We start from the raw sequence: 20,666 nt of genomic DNA, 5'->3' as shown, positions 1-20,666 counted from the left end.
AAAAGAGATCGAACGTCTGCTCACGTGATTTACATCCAAGTGGGACAGTCGGCATGGAACGCAGAAAGTGAAGACACTGGATGCTTCCATTCGCCGTGGATTCCTGCCCTTCTTCTTCGGCAAAGATCGGATAACATTGTAACCTGGAATGATAAATAAAACATATTGAATTGACAATAGCCTTCATGGGCAGCACACTCTTAAAATCATATATCTTTACAAAGCCACAATTCGCCTATTCTATATCTGAATCTCATATAAAGGGTCAACACAGCAAGGTGAACAAGGGTCGACACAGCATTTCGGCTGGAGCACCTACCACTAATTTTTCACTCTTAGACAGAATCCACAAAAGAGTCTCAAATCTAATAGGTCCCGCACTATTGGCCAAGCACCAACCTCTGTTCCATCACCATAATGTTGCATCCCTGTGCCTGTTGTACAAGTACTTTAATAGATTATGCTCTGATGAACTCATAACACTTGTGCCCCCTTTGATATACATACCTCCAACTGACTCAACAAGCAGCAAAATTCCGCTTCTTCACAGTTGAGGTCCCTAAATACTGGAAAGCCTTCTGCACTAACAGTTTCTTCTCTTGACCTACTAGACTTTGGAATTTCCTCCCTGTTTCCTGTTTCTCTGACTGTACTAACCCACAGAAGTTTAAACTCTCCACAGTCCCTGTTAGACATGATCCAAAATAGAAGTCCCTTATGTTCCAAGTGGCAACATGCTTTGTTTGGGGGTGAAAAAGAGAGAAAAAAAAACATAAAATTCCCAATTAAATTAATAATGATGACTGCATAATCACGTTGACACGCTGGTTCTTGTCAGAGCACTTAAGTTAGGCAACATTGAGACTGGTCAGTACCAGATGGGTGACCATTTGGGAGTATCAGCCACTGTATATCAGAGGACATTGACACCTTCCTATAAGAACTGCAAAAACCTAACGTCATCATCTTCCCTGATCAGAATATATATGGGATTATGAACCGTTTGTGAATTTGATATTCCCATGAAACTTCCTCTTTTGGAGAGAGACGGTTCATCTACCTAGGGTGAATGTCACTTTGATATAAATATCAAACTGACCTTTGACCGTCCTCAGGCATATTGGTTGTTGTCTGGAAAAGAAAAGAGAAAGTTACTGGCTCCGTAGATATTTTCATCTTCTTTGAGTTAGTTCCCACCAACAACCAACATGTCTAAGGACGGTCGAAGGCTAATCCGACTGAAACTTTGCACAAATAACACTCAAGATGAGAACAATAGTCCGATCAATACATGTAATATAAATGAATAGAAAGGAAACACAAAAGAAAGCTACAATGGGATGGTTGATCAAGGCGTGGCAATAAAGAGAACAAAAGATCAGTCAATATATTTTAGAGTAAGTTTTAGGAGTGGTGGTAGGTTTTGCGACAGTTTTATGACGGTTGGGAGCAGTTTGTAGACGGTCTTGGGTTTGCGATGACTGACGACAGTTACAGTTGAGAATAGTTGCCAATTAAACAAAGTCGAGGGCAGATTGTGGCTCGAAGGAGATGGGGAAATTAATTCATCATCTTACGAACAAATACAGCCTCGAAAGTAAATGTAGATGTGCACCTTAGCACTCAGAGGGTCGATGGTGTCACACACACACACACACACACACACACACATACAAACACGCACACACACACACACACACACAGAGTAGTTTCATTAATATTTTCAGAATGTGTTGGAGTTTATGTTTTGTTTCATTTTTAAACTTGTGAGCCAGTGCACCCCTTTCGGCAGTTGCCAATGCATAGGAGACGACAGCACAGCCAGAACAAGCAGAGAAGACGAAAGAGAAAAAGACTTTGGAAACAGCGTTAGGGTCGGCAGCGTTGTTGAGCAGGGTAGCATGTGGTCTTACATCCCAAACACCTTGTATAATCAGTGTCACAATATTGTTACAGCTGAAATGAACAAGTTTAGCACGACACTGTGTCTGGTCTTTCAAACATCATGCCCCCCCAAAAAACTAACACAAACCACTTATATTTACAAATCAATTTAGTCTCAATTATTAAAAATATAAAACTACTAGACATTTTGCCCGTTTTTTTACATGCAAAAGTTATAGCCGTTGACTTAGAATCAGAGCTTTATGCCAAATTAATGGTTGAATATGGTTAAATTTGTACTCATTTTTGCATTAAATACTAATTAATGTTTATTAATCCCTAACTGTGCATCGAATGGATACCATAATACTCAGTTCGCTGCACCTTATCATTACAAAGGCCCATAGAAAATTTCAGCCAGATCGGCACAGTAGTTTCCGAAAAAAAAAAAAAGTGGAATAGAGAGAGAGGCTAAGAGAAATATAATGCATGTTTCATTGAAGAGCACAGATAATTCCAGCTTGTTTTTCTTGCAATCCAATTTTTATTTTTGGCGAGCCAATGTTTGAACGTTTTGTCCGAATGTAAAAAGAAATTTGCCATGGTTAAATAGTCTGTGACAAGGATAGAGCACCCTTTTGACAAACTTAGTGCAACTCTTCCACATCTTCAGTTCCTCATGAATAATTGTGTGCACAGTTCCCACACTGACATCAAACTGTGCACTTATTGCCTTTATAGACACACGATGGTCCTTATCAATGGAATTCTTTATTTGGCCACCTTACAGACTCCCTGCCTTCCTTGAATCTCTTATGCCACTAAAAAACTGATGCTCTATTAATGCAAGATGGTCCAAAAGCAGCCTGGAGCATTCCATACGATTCTGTGGCATCTTTTTAAAGTTTAAAACAGAATTTTATCATATATTGTTCTTTTAAAATGTCCTCAGGTCCAAATTGCATTTTTGAAATTCACCAGCTGTGACAATCAGGCGTTAGTAGGGTGTATTCCTGCTGTAGCTGTTCATTTGAACCTGAAATAATTAAAATTGGTCAGTCATCTCATAAGATGCATAGCAATAATATACTGAATTTTCAAGAGTCTATGACAGTTTTAAATACCTGTACAAAAAAAGGCTGGAAATTTATTGAAGGCACCTCATAATTTAAAAGATACCCAGAGGGCATGGGTTTATATACCCTGTCTCACATGACACCTGAGGAAACAGTGATTGGATTACCTGTTGACCAATCCATGCAACTCTTAAATGGACAAGGGAGATGATCACTGACCAATCAATGAGAGAGTTATAAATTTCACTACAGTATGCTAACTTCAAGTACTTCTACAACTAATGAAAAACATTTTTTACCTGTTAATTGTTTCTGGTAAACAACAGTTCACTTTCACTGGACCTGGAAAACAATAAGAATAACATATATTTAATTTGAGGTTGCTATTTTTCAAAAGTAGGGTAACCAGTGAAATATAACGATGTTAATACAAGAGTGCTCAATATGAAAGTAGAGCAAGTTACATTTTCAATTTGGTTTTACACTAGCCTGGGTGCCAGGCTTTGCCCGGGTGTTTGGATGTGTGTGTTGAGCAAAAAAAAAAAAAAAAAAGAAAAAAAGAAAAAAAAAAAGAAGTGGTCGTAGGCAGGCAAGCTCGAATACGTACAACACAGGAGGAAAAGAACATGAAAAAAAATGTGACGTTTTTGCTGTTTCGCCCATCGCCAAATCGGAAGCGATATAAGTTTAAATTAAGGCTAGTCAAACGAAAAGAGAGGATGGCTTTCGAAAACATAGGCGAAAAAGAACCCAGTTGAAGGTGGAGTGATTAATGTTTGTAGCCAATTTTTCTATATCTGTCATGCGAAGGGTCGGCTTCACAACGATACCGATCTCGTGAAATTCCGTCGCCTGTCGAAAGTTTTTGGCAGACAAACATACACACATATATACATACATTTAAACGAACCAGTGAGATTTATATTATAGATTATATTGGACGCAATATATAGTAATTATTTAAAAAGTTTTTTAAAAAAATCAAGACTCATGCGCCCCACTGAGAATTGAAACCAAAACCTTCAGCTTACGACTTATTTTTGGCTCTGCCGCCAATGACTGTGACATGAAGACATATTTTCTGCAAGGCTAAAAATTAAAACATGAACCAATAGCGACTACGTTATGCGTTCGTAATGGCGGCAGCGTTCGACCTTCACCTGGCAAATTTCATTTTTTTTAATTTTCACATTTTGCACCGATTTTTCCAGGCTAAAACCTAAATATAAAGTTTCGCATCGATTCAAATAACTTATATATGAAGTTTCATGTCTGTAGACCAAAAACTCTAGGAAGAGTTTGGTAGGCAACATTTTTTAAACAAACATATATACGTATACATAAACATATATGGAAACAATCTTGTGTTTACTATAAACTTTTTACGTAAATATTATTCAAGTATAAATCATGTAGAACATCTAATTACACGTAATAGTTAACTAAAGATGATCATCCCATAAGAAAACCGAAGAAACTAATAGGGAATTAATTGAAATCAATGTTTAAAAGAATATGCAAATTAGCTAGATCTTCTGCAATTCCATGCCCCATACATAACAGAATTGTATTTTCTTTTTAAATAAATTGAGAAAGGGATTTTAATATGAATATCAATACACACGCTTGAAAAACGAATTTATAGGAGTATATATAAGCAATAATTTGTTGCTACACAGTCATGAGCATGTTTCGGTCTTCTAGTATTTAGTAACCAGAGACCTCTTCAGGCAACAACGCTTATTTTTGAGAGTGGAATTCTTAATCATTTCAAGATTCCGCCCTCGAAAATAAGCGTGATTGCCTAAAGAGGTCTCTAGTTACTAAATACTAGAAGACCGAAACATGCTCATGACTGTGTAGCAACAAATTATTGCTTGTGTAAAGACAAATTGAAAATGTAATATATATTTATATATCACTGTTTTACGACGGGGGAAGCGTTCCAAAAGTAATGCTTCCTACTTTTTTATTCCGCCCGAATAGATCAGAAGGGGTTGCAAATTGTATTGTTATGACGACTGAACTCATGCATTCATGACCTGAGTGTTTCATATCTCTGTAGCAGATACTGACAGTGTGAGACTAACAAAGCAACCTCTGTCATGGACGTGCATCAAAAGCAGAGGTCCGTCATTAGATTACTGGCAAAAGTCCGTTGAAGAATGGTGGTGACTATGTAGAAAAATAAATTCTGGAGCGCAAACAGGTTTTAATGGTATCACTCCCGTCTTTGTAGCGCTTCAACTTTTTGAGTTAAAAAATGATAAAAGACTACTTTTGGAACTACCCTCATATATTATCTATAATATAAATCTTGCCCGTCTGTTTAAATGTATGTATGCATGTATGTATGTTTGTATGTCTGCTTAAAACTTTCGACAGAGGCGACGGATTTTCATCAGAGATCAGTATCATTTTGAAGCCGACCCTTCGGAAGACAAATATTAAAAAATTGGCTAAAAACATTAATTCCTTCACCCTGAGCAGTTTTCTCCACACACACACACACACACATATATATATATATACATATATACATACACACACACACACATATACATATACCCACACATACATACATACATACATACACATATACATAGACACACACACACACACACATACCCACACATACATACATACATACACATATACATAGACACACACACACACATACCCACACATACATACATACATACACATATACATAGACACACACACACACATACCCACACATACATACATACATACACATATACATAGACACACACACACACACATATATATATATATATATATATATATATATATATATACTTTCAATTAGTTTTTACATAAACAGTAATATGTTGCTACACAGTTATGAGTATGTTTTGGTCAGCTAGTTACTAGTAACTCGACACCTCTTCAGGTGATACAAATTATACAAAAGCATACCAAAACAGATCTATAAAAAATGTACGAAAATTTTAACATTCTGGAGGAGCTGTTTTGTATGAAAAATAAAATAAAAAAAGATAATTAAAGAAATCGTTTTTGGCATTGGAAAATAGGCACAAATTTTTTCGATTCCGATACCCCCAAAAGTTCCGATTTTTCTGATTCCCGATTCCGATTCTGCTTAATCGTCCCAACATTAATAGATATATAAATATAAAAGAAAGACATTGGATGGCAGTCAAACCAATGGAAGAGTTATACCTAACCACACTGATGATTCTTATTAAGACGAAAACATATATGGATAAATAATAAAAAAATATTTACCATTGTACAAAAAATGCTTAATTGTTTCCTACAAAAGGTATAGAATTCTGTAGGAAAAATATGAAAATTTTTTCAAAAAGCAATACTGCGAAGTTCACTGTCTTTATCAAAAAGATTGAATATTCTATGGAATCAAAAAAGGCAAAGACAATGAAAACTAAAGTGACTTTAGTTTGGGTTTCAAACCCAGCGACTACCAGTAGAGTCATACCTAGCCACATGTATGGATTCCGGTGGTATGACCACATTAAAAGAATGGATGAGAGTTCTTGGGTTAGTAGATGTAGAATACAGAGGAAGGCCAAAGAAAACATGGTAGGAAGTGTTAGAAAATTGACTTGAGACAAAAAAGGATAAATAAAGACCTGGCCAGAGATAAATTAGTTTGAGAGTCAATTTCTTGAAGACATCCAATGCATACCAACATGTAAAACGGACGTGAAACCGAATATGATATCAAATTAAATATGGCTATAAATTTACAATCACGCAGAAGACACAACGGTACCATATCACACGATTGCAGCGGCTCCAGTGTCAGAGATAATTTTCTCCAAGGAAGATTATTCTCGCATGATTTTTAGGTAAATAAGAAACGAGCAACAGTATTTAAGAGCATTAATATGTGTAATCTTGGACTATCTATCTATCTATCTATCTATAATTCTACGAACAAAACTTTTTTCCTTATAGCTTTGTGGGAGTGGAATGCTATACCGCGAGCTGCTTTCCAACTGATTACAACATAGTCGTTTTCAAATCCAACGTAAACAAGTTCTGATTGAGCCACCTTCTTAATTAATCAAATGCTACACAATTTTCGCTTACTGCCGATCATTACGATGTAGTCCCTCTGTAAAAAAAGTCGGTCTCTATATATAAGCTTCTATCTTTACATCATCAACGCTCTGATTCCCGTCTGGCACCAATTAAAATTAATTGCTCTCGTCTTGGGGAGGCTAAATGTTTTGTCAAGCTTCTGGGCCTGACCTTTACTCCTGATCTGAGATGAAACATGTACATCAAATCCGTTGCCAAGGCTGCTGGAAAAATGGTAGGATCGTTCTACCGCTTCAGTAGATATCTCACTGCTGATGCAATTCTCTTCCTGTATAAGAGCCAAGTGTGTCCAAAGATGGAGTACTGTTGCCACATCTGGACAGGAGCTGCTAGAAGCAGCTTATCCTGCGTTGACAGGGTTCAAAATAGACTTTGTAACCTAATGGAGGATGCCCTTTTCTCTTCCCTGCAACCTCTTTCTCACAGAAGAGACATTGCGAGCCTGTCTCTGCTTTATCGGTATTTTCATGGCAAGTGTTCGTCTGAGCTCCAATCTATGGTCCCTCCGTAGCCAGACTTTCACGAAAACACCCGTCCAGCTGAAAACACTATCAATAATTCCCCCCACTCTTTATCTGTGCCTAAACCTAAACGTAGATTCCATGAACAAAGTGTATTTCTTAAAACTGCACGACTGGAACTCTGTTCCGTTTTCTGCTTTCCAACTGTCTACAATATGGTCCTCTTCAAGTCCAATGTGAACAAGTTCTTGATGAGTCATCCCTTTAAGTAATTCAATTTACCAAATTTCCACTACTAACGATTAATACATTTTCCCATTGACTACTGTACACTCATTAACCCTTATCCTCGAGTGGCCTCCGGGCTTTGATAAGAGGTGACTCCTTTGTAATATATATATATATATATATATATATATATATATATATCTGCACGTATCTAGATTATTTCATCTATCTTTATATCTATCCATCTGTCTGCCTGTCTGTCTGTCTATCGGTCTGTTTGTCTGTCTGTCGCCTGCCCTTCGCACCTGCGCTGCTAATGCAGCTAGTATTCAGCGACGTACGTTTCGTTTACATTATATTTGCAATATAAAATTACTCGATTGAATAAGTAAATATTCGAAAACAAAACAAAACAAAAAAGAAAATGAAACGCATATTTGCTTTGTGTCTGTTTAAAACATGAAACTCGTCCAGAGATCAGTTTGTTATTGTTGCTTTTATTTAATTAGGTGTCAGTTGGAGACCAAACTAGCGAAACTTTATTGACCCTGGCGACAACAGCTGCCAGCATGTTTGTGTTCTTCTTTTTTTTTTTCTTTTTGCTTTCTTTCTTTTTTTTTTTTTTTGCTTTCTTTTTCTTTCTTTCTTTCCTTTTTTTTTCTTTTATGAAAAAATTGTCAATTTTAAATTTCTGATTCCGTTAATTTCGCTTCTTTTTTACGAGTCACTCGAAACGATTTTTTTTTTTTTTTTTCTGAATTTCTTGGCGACTTAAATCTAGGACAACTGACAGCGGCGGTATCAATTCTTGTCATCAGACTCGCTGTTATAAGATATCCGTGCCCCGTGAGCGATGGTGGGGGGAGGGGGGCAAATTTATCGTCACTTTATCCATTCGAAAAAATATCAACTCCCTTAACACAACTATTTTGTGCATGATCCTTTCTAAAACGATTTAGAATACTTTATACTTTTGATGTATAGCCGGCGATGCTTAACTCAATATTTAGACGCCGACGACACGACACTTCCCGATGTCAGAGTTTTGCACCAAAATAAGGTTTATGCTGACTGTTTCGTGGTCTGCGACCGGTCTCATCGATTACAGCTTTTTTTAAAATGCAGACGACACTATTACGGCGAAGAAGTACTGTCAACAAATGGATGAAATGCATGAGAAACTTCGACAACAACACCCAGCATTCGTCAACAGAAAACGCCCAATTCTCCTCCACAACAATGCTTGACCGCACGTTGCTAAACCGACCCTGCAGAAGCTTAACAAATTGAGCTACGAAACTCTGCCTCATCAGCCATATTCTCCAGATCTCTCACCTACCGACTACCACTCTTTCAAGCATCTCGACAACTTTCTGCGTGAGAAATGCTTAAAAAAAAACAAGCGAAATTTAAAAACACCTTCAGCGATTTCATCCCCATCAGGACGCAGGATTTTTACGTTACTGGCATAAAAATACACTTGTTTAGCGTTGGCAAAAATGTGTTGATTCTGATGGTGCTTATTTCAATCAATAATTTTTTTTTTTGTTTGAACCGAGATATGTTCATCTGAATTTAAAAGTTAAAAACCGCAAGAACTTTCTTGTCAACCTGATATTTAAAGGAATTTTGTGTTATCACTATTTATATTCGAATAAAAAAATTATTTGAAATCTATATATCTATAAAAGTGAACATGTGTGTGTGTGTGTGTGTGTGTGTGTGTGTGTGTGTGTACATTTCCCTACGCAATAACTCTGTCAATTTTCAGTCTACAAACTCGAAATTTGATATACAGGGTACTGAGAACTGGGAAAATCTTTGTGATCAGTTTTCGACCAGAAATTTAAGGGGTCAAAGTTCCACGATTTGACCTTTGAGAACTCTACCAAACTCCGACAATTTTGGGTCTAAACACTTGAAATTTTAGATATAGGTTCCTTGGACATGAATCTAACGTAATAAGTTGATTTGAGCCCAAAACAATTAATGTTAAGGGGTCATAATAGGGGTCAAAGTTTTTAAAAAATTGACATTTTTTTCTTTTTTGCTCAACATACATCTCCAAACACCCGGGCAACGCCGGGCTGAAATGCTAGTATATACATAATTTAAATTCCTTTAAATTCACACGAAAGTTGGATTAACAGCTCAAAGATGCATATATTACTAGAGCTCAAAATACAATAATTTAATAAAGGGTCAGAATTTGTTTAAAAAATATTTTTATTCATGCAATTGTTTCTGCCCGTTTTCAAAATAAATTTTCTTGATAATAAATTCAAGATGTTTTCAAAAGGTTTCTTCAGTGAAATTTTTCCCATCCATTTTGTAAAAAACAACGTTAACATCAGAAATCTTCTCTTCATTTTACTCATTAATTCCTATAAGCATTAAACCAAACAATAATTCATGAAAAGGCGCAGAGTCCAATTGAAACAGAGCACGGACGCGCGTATGGTGGCTGTATGCAAATGCCGAGCCCTGTGCGAAGTGACGTCACAGTAAGGGAAAAGAAAGAACTATAAAAAGAACATGCGCACAGACTAACGGGCACGTTAAAGAAGACGATCGCGTTAGAGACGTGAGTGACGTCACGTTCGTGACAAGAAGTCATGCGTGTCGGGAGAATGAGGAATATAGGTATTTTCTTAAAACCTGGAACAGAAGTTGAAGTTCTTTCCTATTGTTTGTCTCCTTTGCGACTAAGCCTACAACGTGTTGGGTTCAGGGTCAGGTTCCGGTTCATACATATAATAAACAAGAACGTTACACAACACTATCCTACTCAATGTCTCTTTCTTACGTTAGAATAAAAACTATTTACCAATGTTCGATAACATTGAACTGTCGTCTAAGCTTCAGCCTCTGTCCCATCGACGAAATGTAGCATTCCCCTGCCTGTTTTACAAGTACTTTAACGGTGAATTCTCCGACGAACTGCAAGCACTTGTACCCCCTCAACGTAAATACCCCCGACAAACCCAACAAGCAGCAAAATCCCACCCCTTCACAGTTGAGATCCCTAGATGTAAGAGTGCCTTCTACTCCAGTAGTTTCTTCCCCAGAACCGCTAGACTTTGGAATTCCCTTCTGGGTTCCTGCTTCCACAACTGTACTGACATGCAGAAGTTCAAGTGTAACATGAACCGACATCTTGTTGTCCAACTCCCCACATAGTACCCCTGTAGCTTATGTCCCTGATAGTAGCCCCCTACATCAAAGTGGCAATGTGCCTTGTTTGGGGTAAAAATGTAATAAATAAAAAAAACAAAGCAACATTAAACGAAATAAAGTTCATCTGGTCCGTATCCACAATAGTGTTTGTATTGTTTCTTGAATTGAAACTCATACGATCTTGGGCAAAATACTTGGTCGAATTACATTTAAAACAACGCACTACCTTACTCTGGTTTCATATCTTCTGTAAAGTCTTTGTTCGTTGGTACTTCTGTATCTATTGTAAAAATAATGAAAAGAGTTTCCGATTCCATTCCTATGTAAGTAAATTACCAAGCCTTCATTCATTTTTTTTTTCTGACCGAATTTCAAAATAAGTCAATGTAAGTTGACAATTGTTTTGCGCACAAACAAACAACATATACTTTTCTGTTGACTAATGCTGGGTGTTGTTGCAACTCTGGCTTCGGGAAGTGTCGTGGAGTTTCATTGGCTTCTAACCACTGAGCTGACCGTCGCCGGATGTTGTAAAGAACCCACTTTTCATCGCAAGTCACAACCCGGTCGAAAAACGGGTCGTTCTTGTTGCGTAAAAGAAGGGAATATGACATTTTATAACAGTGTTTCTTTTGATTGTCGTTCAATTCGTGAGGCACCCATTCTCAAGTTTTTTTGTCCATTTTTTTGTCTTTCCAATCTCTCTCAAGTGGTTGCAAATCGTTATATGTGCTACCTCTAATCCAGAAGCAAGTTGTACGTGGATTGGCTCTCACTAAAGCTCTCAAACCACCATTCTGCTGTGCGTTCAGTAATGGTTCCTGGGCCAAACATTTTGTTGATATCGCGAGCTGTTTCGGCATCTTTTTGACCGAGCTTGAATTGAAATAAGAAAATTATGCAAATTTGCTTTTTTTCCCATCTTGTATTCAACGTTTTGAAAAGAAGACATAATTGTTTTAAAACGATTGTAATTTAAACGATTAGATAGAGCGAAAGACACTCTTTTAAATGATATGCAAAATAAAGGTATTATAATGAAAACTTATTTGGAAATACATCATTTGAAATCATAATTAAAAATTCCTTTCTTGTCAATCTAATAGCCCAATAGAGCAATACTAGAGCTATATGATGCAAGGTTGTTATGACCTATAAAACACCTTCCAATTATAAATTTACGGACCGTCTGCAAGAAAATCATCCCGAGGTGTACATTTTTAGCACTGATGAGGGCTCGTGTTGAAGTAAAAAAAAAAAAAAAAAAAAAAAAAAAAAAAAAAACTGGTAGTTTAAAATCAATGAATATTTATAATTTCATCTATAAATATAAAAGCGAAAATGTATGTATGTATGTATGTGTGTTCGCTTTTTCTGTATGTCTACAAAAGGCTTCTTTCAGAGAAGCGGTCGCTCGCTTCACAACTTTTTAAAACTTTTTATATCACATATAAATCGTAATATCTCACAGTTAACAACGAAGCTCGCCTGTCTATTTAATTTGCTCGATCTTGGGAAGATAAATATTCAACATTTGTCGCTCGCCGCATGTAGGTTAGTCTTTTTCCTATAAAATCTTGGGAAAATAAAAATCCCGCAGTCAAACTTGACCTCATTAACTCATTAAAACGAGCACCTGCTAAATCCAAGTAATTAAATAAATTCAAACGTGTTTCCGTTAGCATCTCGCGGTGGGGCAATGGTTAACGTCTCATGTTTTTTTTGTTTTTTTTTTTTTTTGCACACTTTAATTTACAACTTTGCCTCAAGGGTTCGGGTTCGATCCTCATACTTACTTTTTTTTTTAACCCCCCCCCCCCCACACACACCTCCAAACACCCGGGCAACGCCGGGTACTCCTCACTAGTCATTAATAAGAGCCATAAAAAATTAAGCGTTAAACAAAAACAAAGAAATAAAAAATAATAAAAAGAATCTTTTGGGACATCGGAAAAAAGGCATAAATTTTTCTGATTCTGATTTTTTGGATTCCTGATTTCGATTATATATATATATATATATATATATATATATATATATATATATATATATAGTCATCCACATATAGTACTGTTTCGTTGTATCACAACTCATGAGTGTGGTTAGACTAGCACCTTTCCTAGCCAGAGATTGAACCAACAGCCATTGCATAGATATTCGGCAGTTTTACCTATCGGTCCATGGGATCGTGTATTTTACTCATCAATAAGAATTAAAATAATATATGTGTGTGTGTTTTACTTACCAATGATTAAAATAATATATATATGTATGGTGTATGTTTTACTGTGGTCCACACATTCTGCAAGACGTCTTCTTCCGCAAAAATCATCCTCATGAGGTGTTTACAGTAGTTTGGCCATGCCATTCGTCATCGACAAGTGATGTTATCTACGAGGCCATCGACCCGGCCCCCGGCCCGCTGCAGGGCTGGAAGAAACGTTGCGGTGGACAGCTGAAGACTTGAATCAGGACGGTCAAACAAGTCTTTGAGTTGATTCTGGGTCCTCACCTCTATGGTCTACGTCGCTGGAACCATGAATGGCTCATGCTCATGGCTGCTGCGGCCTTGGATCATGGGACGTGGTCGGACTCAATTCAAGATGTGACTAACACAATAGATGGAGCTGGCTCAACCGATCAACGGTGATAGCCGAAACAAGTACAAGTAAGTATGTTTTTTACTCACCAATAATTAAAATAATACATGTAATATATATAAAATAATATATGTGTGTGTGGGGCATGTTTTACTCACCAATATCTCCGATATCCATAGCGAATCTGGTGATATCATGGCTGACAAATTGACCGAAAAATACCGTAAAAAGGTTTATCAATTCATTTGATTTCCCATCATTGTAGTCAAACATCGATTTACTGATGAGTCTGGCATTTGGAAGAGGTAGCCCATTCTTACCGAAACTTCGGGGTTTACTGATACCTTGAGGAAAAAAATCGGAAAATTATCATTGGGATCTGTTAACAGTAGGCATACTAGCAAATAAAAACATAAACAAAATAAATAAATAATTTAAACTAACCAAAACATGGAGGAAATTTCAAATTTCAAAATTCATAATTTTCGTCGTTCTCGCTTGTAACATATACAACGTTGTCAAAAGAGAAAACAATAATTTCTATTTTTCCGAATGCGCGCTGGCGTGCCAAAGATGACCTGGCAGCCATTTTTTCTAGTCTTTCAGATTTTTCACCTTCTGACCGTGTCACTCCGTGCTGACCTTATCCACTCTCAAATGTTGTCCCCCCCACCTCTTTCTTTGTCTAACTCTCCTTCTTTTTCTTTGTATAGTTCCTTGTGGGATTATCTTTGTGAGACCCAAAGATCGTATGACATGGACATACCACTCTTCTTCTAAGTGGTTAACAAATCTTCATATAGTTTGACTACTTGACAGAATCCATTCTTCGCATTCTGATTTTTAATACACTCCCTGTATGGACTATTGAAGAGCTTTCGGAAGCACCTCATCTATGTGGCCGCTATTTTTTTTCATTAGCCTCGCAGCTAGAGTCTATGACTTACACACATGCTGTGATTATACTAACAATACAGAAGGATTTTACAATTGTGTTAAAAAGTATTTGGTTCATCTTATTTCTCAGGTCTGCAAAGGGTAATCTAACAACCAATTTTCTCCAGCTCTCCCGATTTCCTGTACCAGTTCACTCTCGAATATTGATTTCCCATCTTTTTCTTTGCTTGGCCCTCCTTCTTTTTCCTTGTATAGTTCTCTGCCTTAATGATGACTGGGGTGCGTCTCTCCCAGTGAATTAAACGTGCCCCCAGATACCAACCTGGAAATTTCCAAGTCTTGGCACGACACATACAGCACCTCGCCTTTTCAAATGGTTACCCATCTGGTACTGGCCAGGATCATCATTGTTTAAATTTGGTGATCTCATGAGAACCTGTACGTCAATGTGATTGGCCATATATGCATCTAGATGCACCCGCAGTCTTTGTTAAGATATGCATCTAGATCTAGGAGAAGGAAAACTCTGTAAAATCTGAAATCTACTGTATGCTCTGTCTTGTGGCAGCTATTGCACAAACAAAGATTTGCAGTTGTACCAAAAAGTGTGGTTGGTTTTGCACAAAGCCTTCACCACTATAAACAAATCATCTGTGTGAGCGGAGCTCATCAGTGATGAAGGGTCCATCATAGTTCCTTGCAGGATTGCCTTTGCAAGACCTGATGATCATATGATATGGCCGTACTGTGCTCAGAAATATGACACGCTTTGGTCTATAAAAATATAAATCAGCTTTATTGTAAATATCTGTGTTGGTAGTGGCGGAGTGGGGAGAGGATGGTCTGGGTGGAGTGTTGGCTAACAACACGCTGGAATTTGGTCGCTTTCGCTGTTTGCCAAACAAACAACTCTTACATTCTGTTCAAGTCATTTTTTTTTTAATTAATTCGCTGTGACCTTTTTGATAACTGATTTGATTGCCTCACAACAAGTTCAATAACTAGGATAAGTCATTCACATTGTTGTTTTTTTTTCTTTTTCCCCAGACTCATTCTGTATTGTCATGCTTTTTTTTTTTTTTTTTTTACATTTTCACCCCAAACAAGGAACATTGCCACTTTGGTGTAGGAGGCTACTATCAGGGGCAGCGACTACTGGGGCACTATGTTGGGATTTGGGCAGCAAGATGTCGGTTCACGTTGCACTTGAACTTCTGTATGTCAGTAGAGTTGGGGAAGCAGGGACCTGGAATGGAATTCCAGAGTCTAGCCGTTCTGAGGAAGAAACTACTGGAGTAGAAAGATCTTTTACATCTAGGGATCTCTACTGTGTTGGGGTAGGATTTAGCTGCCTGTCGGGTTTGTCGAGGGTGTCTATGTCGTGGGGGCACAAGTGTCTGCCGTTCGTCAGAGCATTCACCATTAAAATACTTGTAGAACAAGCAGAGGGATACAACGTTTCGTCGATGGGACAGAGGCTGAAGCTTAGATTCCAGTTCAGGGCCTATCAGATTGGCGACTCTTTTTTGAACCTTGGGTACACTCGATCTTTTTCACAATTAATCAAGTTCAATAACTAGGATAAGTCATTCACATTGTTTTTGTTTTTTTCTTTTTCCCCAGACTCATTCTGTATTGTCGTGCTTGGGTACACTCGATCTTTTTCACAATTAATCATAGCCACAAGTTTAATAACGAGGGCAAATCAATTCTCATTGTTTCTTTCCTCAGTGCATTCTGAGTTGTCATATTTGGATACGTCAACCTTGCTCATCCAACAAATTCGTCTTCTCCAGTGGTCAGTGCATACTCCTACACACGCATTTATACATGCATGTCGCTACACATATGCATCCCCATATATACACAGATTATATCTCATCCATTCCATGATCTGGATGACCGTTAAGGCACCAAATGTATTCTAGTAGTCTAAAGTAGTACACATATGTTAACATAGAGCCGACATTGTGTGAAAGTCTCGCAAAAAAAAAGAATAAATAAATAGGAAAGAAATTCGACACAAGTTTTGTTTTTCTGTTGAAAGAAAAGGTATTTACTACCGGTCGTTTCATCACCAAGCCACTTGACACATATTTTCAAAGCCAACAGAGTATGCATTTTTCCTGTTTTACCCTGTTTGAATTAATTAACAGCTCAACCCACGGCACACGGTTGTGCAACAATTTTGTTAAAATCTCAGAGGATTAACAAGTTTGTTTAAAAGCTCCTCTTGCACTGACACATGCTTAAAGTCCTGTCATGCCGCCATGTGCTTAAAAGTCTCTTGATCACCAGCCCATGCTTTCAAGTCACCGTTGTCGCCATACGTCTTTTTTTTCTCTCTGCTTTTCTTTCTTTTTTCTTCCTCCGCTATGACGTCACCTCATATCACGGCTTGATCATTTGCATACGTGAGATGCCACTGCTACTACATATGTTTCAGTGGCTACAGTAGAATAAGGTCACCAACTAGGAAATACTGGAATGTGTAGGCCAACAATTTATGGCAGGTGGTCTAATACGGAAGAATAACACCAAGGTAATTGTTGTTTTCTCAACTTTATCAAGGAAAAATGAATCAAGGAAAGGCCTAACTAAGTCAAAGATGCAGCGAATATATGGAAGGATATCAACACCAGCGCTTGGCATGATCACATGAAATACAGAGCTAAGTACGATTACCCCCTGGAAGACTCCATCAAACCGTGTCACCTTCATTTCACTGATCTGCAGATAATCATGATGATGATGATGATGATGATGATGATGAGGATTTGTATCGTGTCCATCCTTTCTTTCTAATTTTTTCATAGTCGTTTTTATTCAAATTTCCAGATATGTTTCATGTTGCCAGCGAGCGATTCAAATGAGAAGAAAAAAATTGCTGAGTGCGGAAATCAGCACGTATAACAAAATGATAATGTGCTTCTAAATTTTTGGGGATAGGTATTGATTATTCGTAATGTTTGGATTCTGCGGACTACTGTCCTCATCTTCAGCATCATTTTCACAATCTTTCTTGGGTAGAAGTCTTAAGTAATTTGCAATTGTATTTTGAATTTTGTGCGCACTGAGGATTGAACCTTCAACCTTCAGAAAAGTGTAACTTACAACTGAATTTTACCAAGTATGTTATCCACTGTATGACGGGTCCTTGTGCAAGAACTTCTTCTGGAGGTTTATGGTTCAATCCTTAGTGCAGGTGATACAATTGCGAATCACTTAGATCTTCTAACCAGACCTGGCTGATGGAATGAGAACATGCTACCCACTGTGGATTAAATAAAGGCTTACATTCGAAATCCCGTGCAGATTTCCGAATTCAACAGAAAGATTCCCAAGTTTGACAAATTGGTCAATGTGCACTGGTTGTCCAATTTCCAAAGGATGTTTATTCCGAAAGCAGTTCTTAACATAGGGAGGTTGTAGGGTGTTTATTCCAAAAGCCGTTCTTAACATGGGGAGGTTTGGAGTGTTTATTTCGAAAGTCATTCTTCTTATTTTCGACCTCTGTGTAATCAACTTCTTAAAAAGTAAGTCGCCAGGTGGTCGCCCAGTGCACTTTCATCGCTAAAATAAATCCGAAGAAGGTCGGAGGTTACATCAATCGAAATGTGTAAATAATACTCAATATGAAAACTAAACTGAAGAATCAAAATGATATTTGTTCATTCTCTGAAACTTTTACGAACACTGTACAGATTTCATGGAATGTATAAAGTGAAATGTTCATTTTTAATTTAAAATCTATCGACATTCTCTGATGAATCGTAATGGAAACAATTGTTGGTTTCTATTCAGTGGTTCGAAGAATCTGAATAATCTCTGCAATTATATAAATGCAACTTTGTGTGTGTGTGTGTGTGTGTGTGTGTGTGTGTGTGTGTGTGTGAGTTCCTCATAGACTCCGAAACGGCTGAACAGATTTTCTTTAAAATTTACAGAACTTTAGTATTTAAGTCTGGGAGTAATCTTAGTTAAATTTTGTCTCAGAATACCCCCCCCCAATAATTACTGATAATCAATAATCGAACTGATATTTTAATTTATCTATCATCGGTAAAGCCATTTTTCCATGTCGTTGCTTACCAACAATGATAGAACAACGGGCTGTGAAAATTCTGCTGTGGGTAAGTTGATAGCATGTTTTTTTTTTGTTTTTTTTTAAATTTTTTTTTTCTCCAATAACTGCAAAAAATTTCATAAGACTTGAAAATTTACTCGTTTTTTTTTTTTTTTTTTTTTTTTACTAGAAAGAAGTTTATATAAAATAATTTTATAAAACAAATAGTAGGTTCACTAGAGTGCAACGTAGAATAACATATATTTTGGACTAAGTTACTGAATGGAAACATATAAAACTTTTTCCTGGGCGATTTCACGGATTTCGATGACAATAAAAATATACAAGTGTGAAATATTTGTTGATCATCATTCAATCCCGGGCAATGTTGGGTCTCCCTGCTAATACGAAATAATACTAATCACAGGTAAGTTCAAATAAAATAACCATAGCACTAGAAGCACGCACGACGTCCAAGGATGGAATACTGCTGCCATATCTGGACAGGTGCTGCTAAAAACAGCCTATCCTGCCTTGACAGAGTACAAAATAGATTTCATGGCTTAGTGGGGGATGCCCTTTTCTCTACCCTGCAACCTCTCTCCCACAGAAGAGACGTTGCGAGCCTATCCTTGTTTTATCGTTATTTCCATGGCAGGTGCTCGTCTGAACTCCAATCTCTGGTCCACCCTCGCCAATCTTTCACAAAAAACACCCGTCTGGCTGAATCCACTGTGAAAAATTTTCCCCACTCTTTATCTCTGCCTAAATCAAAACATAGATTCCATGAACAAAGCTTCTTTCTTAGAACTGCACGCCTGCGGAACTCTGTTCCGTCTGCCTGCTTCCCACCTGACTACAACTTGGATGACTTCAAGTCCAATGTTAACAAGTTCCTGATGAACCGCCCTCTTAAGTAAACACTTCATTAAATCTCCACACTAACGTACTGTACTTGCAATAACCCATATCCCTGAGTGGCTTCCGGGCCTTGATAAGTGGTGACCACTATGTAAAAAAAAAACAAACGACCTGAAAGATAAATCGAATCCAATGAAAACTATCTAGGTCAAACGTGATGATGAGTAAGAAAAGTGTATACTTTTACTTATCCCCTCCCCCCTAAAAAATCTAGTGACAATAACATTGGTGGGTAAAGGGAGGATACTGGAATATTTAGGATCGTTACTGTCACCCAGATTTCAGGGAAAAAATCACTAATTCTATCAACGAGAGATTGTATGTCTCGACGTTGGGGGGGGGGCATGCGAAAGCTAAGTGGTAGTGGTGAATGTTGATGATGATGATGATGATGACGATAATAATGATGACGACGACGATGATGATGACGACGACGGTGGCTTACCATCATCGTAGGCGTTCTTTAGTTGGCGTCTGTAAGGGATGTTGGCGCTTCCCCATAACGGATTATCCAAATTGTTACAAACTCCAGTCAGATTTCGGTATTTGATCGATTTGTCGCATTCTGGAATCTCGAAAGGGCAAAACAACGGAGGGCTGTCAACAGTGGCCGCATCTCTTTGAAAAGAAGAAAAAATATATATATATAACAAAAAAATCAGGGCTTAAAGAAAGATTTAAAACGACATGGCCTCTGAAACTATGGTTAAACTAACTTTTATCGGGTAAATTCGATACGCTGTTGTCAAAACTTCCAACTCCAAAACTCGACACTCTTTTAAGTTGACTTGCACACAATTACGTACCTAACGCGCCGTCTTCCAACTCGTTCCCCTGATCGTCCGTTTTTATTCACCTTTCTCATTTGCATAGAAATTAGCGATAGTCTACGCTCACATGACCGTAAACCATAAAACCAACTGAGTGTCGCCATTTTAGCCTTTCAACCCCTCTTTTTTTGTTACACGACTGACCCTTTGAAGCACGCACACGTGTTAGCCAAGTAAGTTACGATTTTCTCTACAGAAAGAAAGAAATGTAAATTTTTAGTTTCTTTCAACCCTAACACTCATCTTTCAAATGACTACTTTTGTAGGTTTTCAGGTATACTGAAAACGAATATCACATTTAAATTTTGCGCAGATAAGTAGTTTTCTGGATAATAAGACATTTTTTTCCAATGCATTACTTGATAAATGTTAGTGGTGTTCGCCATTCTTAATATGGGGAGGAGGGGGTGCTTTGT

General features: G+C 37.5%; 1 protein-coding gene across 1 annotated transcript in view; it reads right to left on the bottom strand.

The window, feature by feature from the left end:
* The window catches only part of LOC145263766 (uncharacterized), an 87,602-nt gene that overhangs the window by 39,870 nt on the left and 27,066 nt on the right, over positions 1-20,666 (bottom strand). The window contains exons 4-7 of the mRNA XM_080120808.1: positions 19,866-20,038; positions 13,695-13,880; positions 3,260-3,302; positions 25-143 (exon numbers count right to left, since the gene is read on the bottom strand). Coding sequence (XP_079976934.1) covers positions 25-143; positions 3,260-3,302; positions 13,695-13,880; positions 19,866-20,038 — 521 coding nt within the window. The remainder of the gene's footprint in view (positions 1-24; positions 144-3,259; positions 3,303-13,694; positions 13,881-19,865; positions 20,039-20,666) is intronic.

Source organism: Euprymna scolopes, chromosome 39 (assembly GCF_053919585.1).
Source record: "Euprymna scolopes isolate OS-2025 chromosome 39, ASM5391958v1, whole genome shotgun sequence".
Classification (NCBI taxonomy): Eukaryota; Metazoa; Mollusca; class Cephalopoda; order Sepiida; family Sepiolidae; genus Euprymna; species Euprymna scolopes.
The sequence above is the reverse complement of the archived record's forward strand: the minus strand, read 5'-3'. Positions and strand labels throughout refer to the sequence as shown.